Source organism: Cryptotermes secundus, unplaced genomic scaffold (assembly GCF_002891405.2).
Source record: "Cryptotermes secundus unplaced genomic scaffold, Csec_1.0 scaffold42, whole genome shotgun sequence".
NCBI lineage: Eukaryota > Metazoa > Arthropoda > Insecta > Blattodea > Kalotermitidae > Cryptotermes > Cryptotermes secundus.
Window position 1 is genome coordinate 1,239,681 of NW_019720161.1, and position 13,100 is coordinate 1,252,780.

Consider the following 13,100-nt stretch of genomic DNA (forward strand, 5'->3'; position numbering starts at 1 on the left):
TTTTTCTACATACTATTTAGCAGTTTTCTTACTCAAAATTAAAGCATCACAATACTAGGCCTACAATAAAAATTAGTTTTAACACTTGCAATTAACTAAAATATGTATTGAAATGAAACGATATTCAACTAACAAGTATTTAATTCATTTCTGCAAAGAAAATCAAACATTTAAATGTCAAAGTTCAGTGTGATGGCTGGGCCTGCTTTTGAGAACAAAGTTTATCAAAACGTGGTGTAATATCAGAAATGGCCGCTCTAACTTCTTTAGCAATATTTAGCCTTGAACGATACTTTGACTTTATAGCTGCCAAAGCAGAAAAGCCTGTCTCGCATAAGTAGGTTGTTGCGAAAGGAATCAGGATCTTCAATGTTTTTTGACTCAAAGTTGGGAATTCCTTGCCAATATGTATCCAGAACTCCAACAAAGACAATTCCTTAAATTTACTTTTAATGAAGTATCACTAGTGAGATCGATGAGTTGGTCTTGCTCATTTAAATTCAGAGATGATAGCCCAGGAGCATTTTCGAATGGATTTTTAATCCAATTAAATTCATCAAAATCATTGCAAAAGTATTTCTCGAAATGAACTTTCAACATTATGAGATGATCAAGTAGGCAGTTTTTTATGTTCATTGGAAGCTCTGGATTATCAGTGTCTTGTATAATTGACACCAGAATAGGGAACATGTTTAGCATGTCACTTTCCATACTGTTTCTCCAGAGCTCTAATTTTCTCATGAATGCCTTCACTTTGTCATTCCAAGAAAGTACAGTTGCCTCATTCCCTTGAAGTGAAGTGCTGAGGATATTTAGTTCCTCAAATATATCTGTGAGGTATGCCATTTTCAATAAGAAATCTTTGTTGCTGAAACTGTTTGCCAGTGAGTGATTTTCCCCATTTAAAAAACAGAACACCTCATGCCTCAGCTTAAACATTCTCTTTAATACCTTGCCTCTTGAAAGTCATCGAGTATCACTAAAAAACAACAGCATTTTAAAAAGTCTAGACTTCAGAGGATTTCAGAGGATGCGGCTGCTGCCGAACTATCAACGCTGTCTCTGGTATACACGTTTTATAATTGCCGGTAAAGAGAATAATTATTAGTTATTTTGAAATTCATGTTAATTGAAGCCTGTACTCATCAAAAGTTTTTCTATAGGTATTTTTATTTTTTGTTACTTTTCTAATTGATTTAGGGCAGTTTTAATTTTTATCTGTAGGAAAGTATGCTGCACCCCCCTTTCAAGCCCTTCGCGCCCCCTGTGGGTCGCGCCCCACAGTTTGAGAACCACTGCCTTATACCATTTCATGTCTTTCAATAGCTATTTTTTTTTTTAATTCCTGTAGATCATCAAGTTCGCACTAACGAATATTTGAGGATGAATATAATGTTAACATGCCAGTATACAAAATACTTAGGATTACTAACTTGTCAGTGAAGCAGAATAATAAAATATAATGTCAATATAACCAATAAGTTCTGTTTATCAAGAACTGGGTTTTATTTCTTTCAAGGGTTTTCCCACCCTTGTGATTGGATTGTGATTTAAAATACATAAGATGTCACCTACACAAAATATAACTTCGAACTCAGTAATCTTATTATCCTCTTGTCAACCCATTGTCATTAATTTTGTATTGTAATAAGAGATCGGACAAGGCACAGTAGAAAAGTTAAATTTTCTGAAGGGCAAAAATTTTGAATTTAAAATAATACACACATGAGAATGTGATTATCGGTACAAATCCTAGCTCATGACAGACTTTTTTGGGCATCTGGTAGTTTTCTTTGCTCATTCATGAAAATGACTTTATGTAGCTTAAATATTGGTAAATTTCTTTCCAGTTTTTAAATTCATGTCTAAATCCATCCCATTCACATCTGACGGTAAATAAATCTCTATGAATGATGTAATACCATTAAAGATCTATCACAAAATTAACAACTGCTGTAAAAATATATTTAACGTTAATTTGGGTAAACATACAAAACATAAGGAAAAAAATTTTCAGGTTTACAGATTTGAGAAATGGCAGTCTCACTTGTGTTACATTGAATTATGTACAGAGAGAAATGTGAACTAACCTGTGTTGGTAATACTATTAACGCGACACATATCATAATGACCATGTATAGTTGAGATGGCCAGATGTCGGGTACAAAGTCACCATACCCCACCGTGGAGAAGGTCACGACCACGTAGTATGTGGCCTGGAACAGGTTCAGATGCCTGTGACCTGCTCGCTGGAAGTGTTGGATGCCACATACACTGCAACAATAACAAAATGATTTTAAACCATTACATTATAAACAATTGTAAAATGAGTATCAGTACATATAAAACTAAGAACTACCCACAAATAGTAACTTAAATGATCTGGAGTTTAAATTTTCATAAAAGGGTAATATTGTTTAAATAATTAATCGTGGGCTGGAATAGCTCAGTCAATATAGCAGTTAGGCTATAGGCCAAATACCTAAGAAATCAGGGCTCAATACCCTCTACAGCAGATTTTTTTGTCCTATGCAGAATATCCACACTGGTTTTGGGGCCCACCTAGCTTACTATCAAATAGGTAACAGTGGCTTTTCCAAGTGACAAAGCAGCAGAAACATGAAACCTAACACTAACCTCCATCTAATGTTGAGCTTTAACATATATGGATCAATTCCTCCACTTCCCCTACATCTTCATTATAAGGGAAACAATTAAGCACAGGAATAATATTACTTAATTTTACTGTACTCTATTTTAAAACTTAAACAATTTATTTGAATACTGTAATGTTTCTAGTATAGCTTCAGTTTTCTGAAACGGAATAAAATATATATGTGGGAACATCCCACGTACTAACACGCGGTTTCACCGGTCTAACAGACAGCACTCATTCCTAGTCAATATCACATTTCCGCACCTTCAGAGTCAGAGTCAGAGTCACGTTGCAACTGACGGTCAGTCAGTCTGTCTGTCTTGGTGTCGAGCACCAGAAGTTACTGTCTTGTCTATGTGTAGCGCCCTCTCTGACGAGAGGTCGGGTCTGTCATTTGTTAGTCAGTCTGTATTACTAAGTCCACTGTCTGTATTTACACATATTTACAATACACGCTTATTTCTTATTTAAATGTACAATATATACACGGCCTCTGCCAGTCCAGGCTAGGTACAGCAGATTATGCCCTTATATATATAATTTCCGCACCTTGCTGCCACCACTCGTATTTATACAGCACTCGATGTCCAGCCCACCTGTAGATCATCAAGTTCGCTAGCCAATCAGCGCTCACAATCACAACTGCAAGTTTAAGCTCCGTCCAGCAAGCATGGTATAAAAGCTAAGCCCAAAGCTCGCAATCATCAGTGATCACATTCAGTTCAGAGCGATCAGTCATCAGAGTCATCAGCTATGAGCCAAAAACAGCAGCCGCAACTTTCCAGAAACCGCGCCCTGCTACCAGACAGCTAATGTAGCTACCGCAGCTCTCCAGCGTCCGCGCTCTGCTACTATGCAGCTAACGTAGCTGCCGCAATTCTCCAGCAACCTCACTCTGCGACCAGGCAGCGAACGTAGTTGCCGCAACTCTCCAGCAACCGCGCTCTGTGACCAGGCAGCTAACGTAGTTGCCGCAACTCTAAAGCAACCTCACTCTGCGACCAGGCAGCGAACGTAGTTGCCGCAACTCTCCAGCAACCTCGCTCTGTGACCAGGCAGCTAACGTAGTTGCCGCAACTCTCCAGCAATCGCGCCGTAGGCAGCTGTTCCTACCGGCGCACGCAGCACCACATCACCGGCCAGACAGACCAGCTGAACGGCCCTAAAGACTCGATCTACTAAGAAAGAGCAAATTCTACCAACGCACTCACGGTGGAACAAACATCCCTTTTCAGGACCAGCCAACTTTTGAACATTCCACATAGCTTCGCAGCTATTCTGCACATTAAATTTATACAATTTAATACGTGTATATACAATTGTTACAGCTTTTCGTGGTTGTCTTTTTGAACATCGACAAACCCACATTGGTGACCCCGACTCAGCATGGACGCCGCAGACAGTTCGTCAGCAGAAGTATCCAGAGTGACCCTGCGGCACCCGCCGTTCTGGCCCGAGCGACCAGCCGTGTGGTTCGCCCAGGCCGAGGCGCAATTCACATTAGCCGGTATTAGCTGCGAGCGCATCAAGTTCTGCCACGTGATCTCGCAGCTGGACCACTGGTACGCCACAGAGGTGGAGGATATCACCTCTCCGCCCGAATGAGACCCCTACAGCTTACTGAGGATCGAGCTTGTGAGGCGGCTATCCCCATCGACGGAGCAGCGCACCCGGCAGCTCCTCACGGTCGAGGAAATTGGCGACACGAGCTGAGCTCGTGTACGGCGAACCCTTAAGAATCCCCGGCGAGCTACTAACTCCAGCTACCGACCCCGCGGATCCAGCGCACCTCATCACAGAGCTCCGCCAGCACATGGCCCGCCTCCGACCAGTCCCAGCAGGACGCCACGCCTCCCCAGCTACTTTCGTGCACAGTGACCTCAAGAAGTGCACCCGCGTCTTCCTTCGGCAGGACTCAACACGCCGGACATTGGAACCCCCCTACAGCGGCCCCTACCAGGTCCTTTCACGGAGAGAGAAGACGCTGCAACTCGTCGTGCACGGAAGGCACGTCACTGTATCAGCCAACAGGGTCAAACCGGCCTACATCCTACAAGAGACAGACCGAGGGAACAGCATCAACCCACCAACCGCAGCGACCCCGACCGTAGGACCACCTACCATGCCAACACAGTTCCCTACAAGGACTACACATCCATTTCCCGCTCGCCTGAACATATGAGCATCAATTTTCGCGAGGGTGGGAGTGATGTGGGAACATCCCACATACGCGGTTTCGCCAGTCTAACAGACAGCACTCACTCCTAGTCAATATCACATTGCCGCACGTTGCTGCCACCACTCGTATTTATACGGCACTCGATGTCCAGCCCGCCTGTAGATCATCATCTGCGCTAGCCAATCAGCTCACACAATCGCAACTGCGAGCTTAGGGCTCCGCTTTTATACCATGCTTGCTGGGCGGAGCTTAAATATATACGTCTCATGTTGTAATAATTTCCACTTATCTGTCTTTTCATTTGCCTTTCTAATAAATTTTTGAAATTGTAAAGAGACTTTATGGACACTCTGTATATTACTTAACAATGAAACTATGGCATGTGATTGAGAGAACAGATATTTATTTCGAATAAACGAATAACAAATTCATTCTTATGGGATTGTCTCTTGATTTTATTAATTATTCTTTTACATTTAATTTCATATTGTGATTAATCTTCTGGCCTTCTGGTTTACAGCATGATACAGAAAAGAGAAAGTAAATTTCTGCTCGGATTACTTCATGCGACACTGTGCTCTCATACCGTGGTGTTTCATTCACTAGAACCACTGAATTGAGAGTGACACTGTGCTTCAGACTTGATTAACTTGGCAAGGGGATTTGAATATTTAATGAAGGATGGCGTTCCTCTACTCCGAATGCAAGTAGCAGGATTTAGGGAGGTGATTGCTTCAATATTTTACTCACATATGCCAAGCAGTGTGATGAATTTCAACAATGTAACATTTCAATTAAAATACATCTGCTTGCTCTGATAAATGAAAGAAATCCAGCACCATAATTAAAAACAGATCCTTCTTTTCATTGGTTAATTCATTATAGCTGTAAGGGTAGGACGAGGTGGAGTTCTTTGGTAATGCAGGCCCAAATGGGCCTACTGTACAATCATTTATTATACAGACACACAAGACTTCACCTACAGAAGAAAATGACAGACAGCAAGGCTACTATATGTGTGACTGAAAGACCAAGTTTCATGAAGCCAACCAAAAAGATTTTCTCTAATCATACTTGTAGGATTGTCGATGCTCAAAAAGACAACCACGAAAAGCTGTAACAATTGTATATACACGTATTAAATTGTATAAATTTAATGTGCAGAATAGCTGCGAAGCTATGTGGAATGTTCAAAAGTTGGCTGGTCCTGAAAAGGGAAGTTTGTTCCACCGTGAGTGCGTTGGTAGAATTTGCTCTTTCTTAGTAGATCGAGTCTTTAGGGCCGTTCAGCTGGTCTGTCTGGCCGGTGATGTGGTGCTACGTGCGCCGGTAGGAACAGCTGCCTACGGCGCGATTGCTGAATAGTGGTGACAACCACGTTAGCTGCTTGGTCACAGAGCGAGGTTGCTGGAGAGTTGCGGCAACTATGTTAGCTGCCTGGTCGCAGAGTGAGGTTGCTGGAGAATTGCGGCAGCTACGTTAGCTGCCTAGTAGCAGAGCGCGGTTGCTGGAGAGCTGCGGTAGCTACGTTAGCTCTCTGGTAGCAGGGCGCGGTCGCTGGAGAGTTGCGGCAGCTGTCTTCGGCCGCAGCAACGTGCGGCAATGTGATATTGACTAGGAGTGAGTGCTGTCAGTTAGACCGGCGAAACCGCGTGTTAGTATGTGGGATGTTTCCACATACTCAACATTTATTGAGGTAAAAGAACAAACAGAGACTTTGATAAATATATATTTTACAGTAGTCATGGGTAAGAGATATTTTTCTTCTCCACAGCATCCAGAGTGGTTCTGGGGCCCATCGATATCATATCCAATGGGTACTGGGCGCTCTTTCCCAGGCAGTAAAGTGGCTGCAGCATGAAACTGAACACACAACTCCTCCGTGTGCCAAGTTGAGAATATGTGGAGTTATACATCCACTTCTTCCCATATCTTTCAGGCATGGTAATCCATAAATACAGGGCAATTTTACCTTTACCCTCATTGGCTGATATTCTGGATTATAATATAATATCGGAGAATGTACTGTTAGATAAAAAGTATTAATATGTAATCCATATTTAATATTTTTCACATCTGTTGTATTATTTTCAGATCATAAACAGTAAAAGTGAAGTTGCCCTACGCTTTATTATGCATCCCATCATGAAGATGAATAGGAGATTGAAGGTATAGCTCCATGCATTCTTTCTATAAACTGGTTATTTAATGACACAATATCACCAAATATCAAACGTTTAAAATATTAATTACGAAAAAATAGTCTTCCAGTGACCTACCAAAGTACATCTAGGTGTTTATATTGGGTTCAAAGTATATATTTGATTTATGCAATCTGTACAGACTACATTACAAGTATTTACAGGATTTCGGCAACTGCTTTTGATGGGATGTGACAACATGATCTTTCATTATAACAAGATGGAGGGATGACAATATAATTCCACTTACCTTGTAAAGACTAGGCACAATAAGGTAGCTGATAGTATCATCAGTTGTTGAGATAATGCTGACTGGGATTTCTGCATTGCGCGGTGCAGATCGTTCTGGAAAGAGCAATGAAAGAGAAAACGCACTTTCTTGAAAGTAAATTATATTAGCTGTAGCAACGATTCAATAAGGAGGCTCTCCATTGTTGTGAAACAGCAGGGAGAAGTGCACAGCGATCAATGCAGGAAGTAGAGCTGCCCAGAAGAAATATATATCATATCTATTTGATCTCAAAAAACTAATTTCAAAAAGGCTATCTCATACCACTGTATTTTAATAAAATAATTCAGATGGTTTGTACATTGCCATATAATTAACATGTTTTAAACTAACTTGAAATAAAACGAAAATATGATACTTCTCTCTTGAAACTTTATTTTTTAACTCATATCCAAGTGTTTGGTTACACTTGACCCTCGCTTAATGATCTGGTCATGGATACCCCACACCCTGGACAGAGGGCAGTATGCTATGAAATGGGGGAGGGTTTAGCACTCTGTTTTGTGAATGAAAGTTTCTTTATTTAAACTGTATTCAGCGATAAATTTTCTTCTCCGTGATAAGTGAGTTGGTACAGCAATATGTTACAGGCTGGATGGCCAAGGACAAGGAGTTTATTTCTTGTTAGGGGCAATAGATTCCTTTTTTCACACAATCCAGATTGGATCTGGCGCTCACCCAGCCTCCTGTCCATGTGTTCATTCATTTGGATAAAGTGGACAAGGTGAAAGGGTGAGCGTACACCAAGAAAATTGGCAACCACAACGCAACCGCAAATTCCGAGAAACGTCGATGACTTCAAGCAGGCAACTAGTTTCCAGATTAGCAGGCACACATTGAGGAACATTATGTTTGATTACTTGCTCACATCATCTTAAGTGGGTATGTTCGTCCGACGCAATGCAAATTGTATTTTTTAAAATCGTGCACTTACCTTCTGCAATGGAAAGCAATAATACTGATCCTGTCATAATAGTGGGTGTTTGACAACCAATGAGAAGGCGTGAGAAGAGAGGTCGAAGACCATAAGGAAAATATTGGGATGTTAATTAATTTGTTTCAATTATGGTTAATTTATTTTAATCGGGAAATATCGCGTTCACACGCGATACGGAATTTTGACATACAGTTCAAAAATTTTAGCAAGATAGGAGATACTGATGATGGCCGTATACAGACGACCCATGTAATGTGGAAGAAGGGAGATTATATAATAAGTTCCATTTAAGATGGAAATATATGTGAATTAATGATATAGTAATGCAACAAGCTGGTTAAATACAATATTGGAAAAGAAAATATTGAGTGCATCCGGTCTTCTGTGAAAATTTAAACTTAGGCTCTTATATTATTTCGAAAGAACTTAACCTAGAGCCAGACCCCTTCGTCTCAGGAGAAATTCTTTCGTCATATATACCAGGCTCTTGCTCAGTTAACTGCACAAAAACAAAATTAGCACTTGCGTCAACCTTTCGTGCCATCTTAAGAAACAAATGAATTACTGACGCGCGTTATAGAACAGCTGAAACTAAGAAACCATGTGGCAACGTAATTGTGAGAAGACTGGCATGATCCTTTCGTTGAAATTTGAGTTTCTCAGTTTTTCCGCGAGTTGCACTGCCGTTTCCTCAATTTGAGCTGCTCCATTCAGTAACATGCGTTCAATTCAAGTTGATAACAGTTCTCGAAAATTGCGGTTGCGTTTCCGTTGCCAGTTTCTTTGGTGTGCCCTCGACCTAATTCTGACCATTCACCTCTATACAGTGTTGAGGTTAGGAATACATGGGTTACACCTCCACTCCCCCATGTATCTTCCTGGAATAATGAAAGGTGAGGTAATATAAAGCTGTCCCTGTGTTTAATTAATTAAGCAAAATGTCATGACATATGGGGGTGGAGGTAGAGCTCCACCATAATTGACCTCAGAACTAGATGGAGGTGAGTGTTAAGCTTAACGTCCCGGCCGCTATACCACCTGGGAAATCGCTACCAGTACTCATAAGATAGGAAGCAGGATGGCCTCAGAGCAGGTCTGGAAGCTATGGAGAAGAGAAAAATTTTGCCTTGCCAAAAATTAAACCCGGGACTTCTAGTCCGTAAGCCGACGTGGTGCTTAATTAAAAAATCACGGGGATGACTGAAGTGGCTTCACATTAATTTTCATATCTAGGAACAATTTACATTTGAGATTTCTCTCTCTCTCTCTCTCTCTCTCTCTCTATATATATATATATATATACAGGGTGTCCCAGGAGGAATGTGCCAGACTTCGGAAGGGCGTTCCTTACGTTAAAGTATGCCGATATAACCCAAAACACCTATGTCCAAAGTTGAGAGGTTACGGAGATATTGGCCAGAGAAGTGTGAAATTTTGACAGGTGTTTCACACTTGTTGATGACCAAATACATATTAAAGCTGGCAGGAATATGTGGTTTCTGTAACGTTAATAATGTACGTAACATCAAACTAACTTGTAAGTGACATGAAGCCATTAAATTGAACTACAAAAAAACTCGCACGCCATGTCATACGTGTCCTTAGGGTTCCAAGCACTATACATGACACATGAATGGCAAGCACTGACGTAACATGGTTGACTGCGCATTCTGGTATAAGCCAACTACATAACTGTACTAAAATACAGTACCTGCTTTATAGTAATTGTTCTAAGTGTCCTCCGCCAGCTGAAATGCAGTTTTCGACACGCATCATGAGGGATTGGGTGGCAGAAGAAATGTTGCCTGGATGGTGAAGTAAGTGTTCTGCCGCTGCAAAAATACGATCCCGCAGTGCTTCTCGTGAATCGACCTTAGTTTCGTAGACTAACGTCTTCATGTGGCCCCAGAGGTAATAATCTAGAGGCGTAAGATCTGGCGACCTCGGTGGCCATGCAACGGGCCCACCACGACCTAACCAGCGGTTATCATCTAAGGATTCATTTAAGTAGTGTCTCACCTGCTGAGTGTAATGTGGGGGAGCCCCATCATGTTGGAAGTACATTTGGCTCCTTATCGCTAACGGGATGTCTTCCAACCAACATGGTAACTCATTCCTCAGGAAGGCTTCATACGTGTTTCCAGTTGAATTTTTGTGAAACACAAAAGGTCCGATCAACCTGTTCCCAAGGACACCACACCATACATTCACAGAAAATCTCTTTTGGAATTTCTTTACCATTATCTCATGTGGATTATTATGGGACCACGTATGCACATTTCGTAAATTATTTACACCGTTCAGGATAAAAGACGCCTCATCACTGAATAAAATGACGCTTAACAGTTCGGGATGAGCTTTTATCCAGTGGCACAAATCCATACGCTGTGCATGGTCGCCTGGTTCCAGATGTTGTACCCTTTGATCATGGTAAGGCTACAACTTTTCATCATGTAAAGTTCGCCATACCTGCATACGTGATCGCCGATGCGACAGGCCATTCTAAGAGTGGACAGACGCGGACCTCTCTGAACCACCTCAAGAACGTTCTCTCGTGTGTTTATCATTCGCACATCCTCCCTTTCAGAGTGCACAGAAACACTCGGAAGAGAACCAGTATCACGCAATGTCTGGTGAATTCGCGTAAATACACTTCGACATGTAATCCTTCGATCGGGAAAACGCCTTTGGTATTCTTCAACAGCAGCACGTGCATTTCCACCGCAAAATGCACACACAAAATGCATATCACAATATTCCACGTGTGAAAACACAAAAGGCATTTCAGCAACTTCGTACAATTAACCTACCACCCATTCACGACCCGGCCACAACGTATACTGAAGGGAGTTTACGGCTAGTGTGAATCACCACACTTAAGGACAAACATAGATAAGACGTCTCAGCTGACAGGTATAGTGCGTGGACCCGCCAGAAGATCACACGTTTCTCGGGCCATTATCTCCGTAACCGTTCAACTTTGGACATAGGTGTTTTGGGTTATATCGGCATACTTAACATAAGGAACGCCCTCCCGAAGTTTGGCACATTCCTCGTGGGACACCTTGTGTGTGTATATATATAGATATATATAGTAATGTGATGATGAAATGAAAGCTCTGAAATTATGCAGCTTCCGGTTACCATAGCAACAAATCGTGAATTATTTACAGCTAACACGCTGCGTGGACGTAAATTATGTAGTGGGTTACGAACTAGCAGGCAGTCTTTTGTTTCAGTGTATCGTGTATATTATGTACGTATTTATAATACTCTGATGTAGATATGTAAAGTGTAGTATACTATATAAAGAAGGCAGCTTACAACTGACTGTTTATGCATGTTATCCGTGGGCGATAACAGTAAACTTCGGTCTTGCTGTACGATATCACTGGATTACATGTTGGACTGGAATGGAATATGAGAGAAAGTGGGGGAAGTTAATGCTATTGAAGCTTACATAACAAATTATGTGATTTTCCACTGAAGTCTCAACGGGTGTTACACTACTTCAGTTTTAACTTTGTTATATAATGTAACATTTTCTGAAGAATTTTAAAGAAAATTATGCAATGAATTCCATCATTTGGGAATAAACCATACATGGAATTGCAGCGAACGTGATTTCTTAGGAGTCAATGTTTGGAAATCTTATGAAATATTGCACAATGACTGAGTTTACAATTACAGTGATTTTGTTCAGGGGAAACAGGAACAGTACTAGTATATAATAAATATAAATATCTAAGGGTCAACGTGATTAAAGGATGAAAATACTTATTTTATTTTTGGGTCACAGTTGTTCTGAATCTGCACATTGTGCTCTCAGCTTTCGGTCTGTTGCCCATAATTAATGAACTGATTACAGCCAGCCAAGAGAAATGTAGTACAGGGACAGATCATTAACATGTCAACGTATTATACAAAAAAAAAATATTGTTTGCAATTCAAAAACTACAAAACATGGCGTCAGTGAAAACTTGTTATAACCGATAAATTTAAAATATGCAGAAATACTACTCATGAAGCATATAAAGCATGGGTATTTTATACTTACGAACATATTCTCGAGTGAATGCTTTGCGAGCCAGCAATTTAAGAATACAGGAATAAATAAATTTCTCATTGGAGGCCACAATAGCTGAAACAGAAAAATAGAACCATTACATAAGCTAATGAGTGTATCACGGAATATAACGAAATGACGATTAATTATTCAGTGATTAGAAGTATTCCGTGGTTCAGGGTATGTGAATACTCTACCTAGGAACTCAGTAGATAAGTATAGATTTTTCAATTCCTGTCCATCTGAAGATGTAAATAGAACCAGTCTTCGAACACTGACGTTTCTAGGAAGATGGGAAATCCCCAAAACAATGGTCTCGTAAGATTACGTAAAATTCGAGAGCGAAAAATCGAATTGCTTTTAGAATCAGTATTCTATCAGTCACAGAAATTATAACTCAGTGCAAAGGTATGCACATAGTTTCTCATATACAATTGACCATGACTATGTTATTCTGGAAACGGTATCGATTGTTGCACTGCAGACGACTATCGATTACTGAATCTCGAACAACAATGAAATCCATCTTACCAGTGGAGCAGGTTTCGACGAAGTTAACATTTCACTTTAGGACCCCTAGTGAGCGCAGAGTTAATTTTCTGAAGCTACAACTTATTACGTTTTATTTGAAATGGTATACATAATTTAACACTTAGTTAGTTAGTTAGTTAGTAATTGGAGAGGGTGGGTTTCCCCATGCACTTAGACCAGTATTGGTCCATTGTGCTTCCCTCCATGATATTCTACCAGTCTCTATACCCTACCGATAAAT

The 13,100-nt window shown here is 40.7% G+C and overlaps 1 protein-coding gene across 2 annotated transcripts in view; it reads right to left on the minus strand.

Annotated features, from left to right (window-relative positions):
* LOC111866912 (potassium channel subfamily T member 2) overlaps positions 1-13,100 on the minus strand; it is a 534,419-nt gene that overhangs the window by 48,942 nt on the left and 472,377 nt on the right. For both annotated transcript variants that reach the window (XM_033752480.1, XM_033752482.1), the window contains 3 exons: positions 12,320-12,403; positions 7,287-7,381; positions 2,091-2,274 (listed from right to left, as the gene is read on the minus strand). In XM_033752480.1, the coding sequence (XP_033608371.1) occupies positions 2,091-2,274; positions 7,287-7,381; positions 12,320-12,403 (363 nt within the window). The remainder of the gene's footprint in view (positions 1-2,090; positions 2,275-7,286; positions 7,382-12,319; positions 12,404-13,100) is intronic.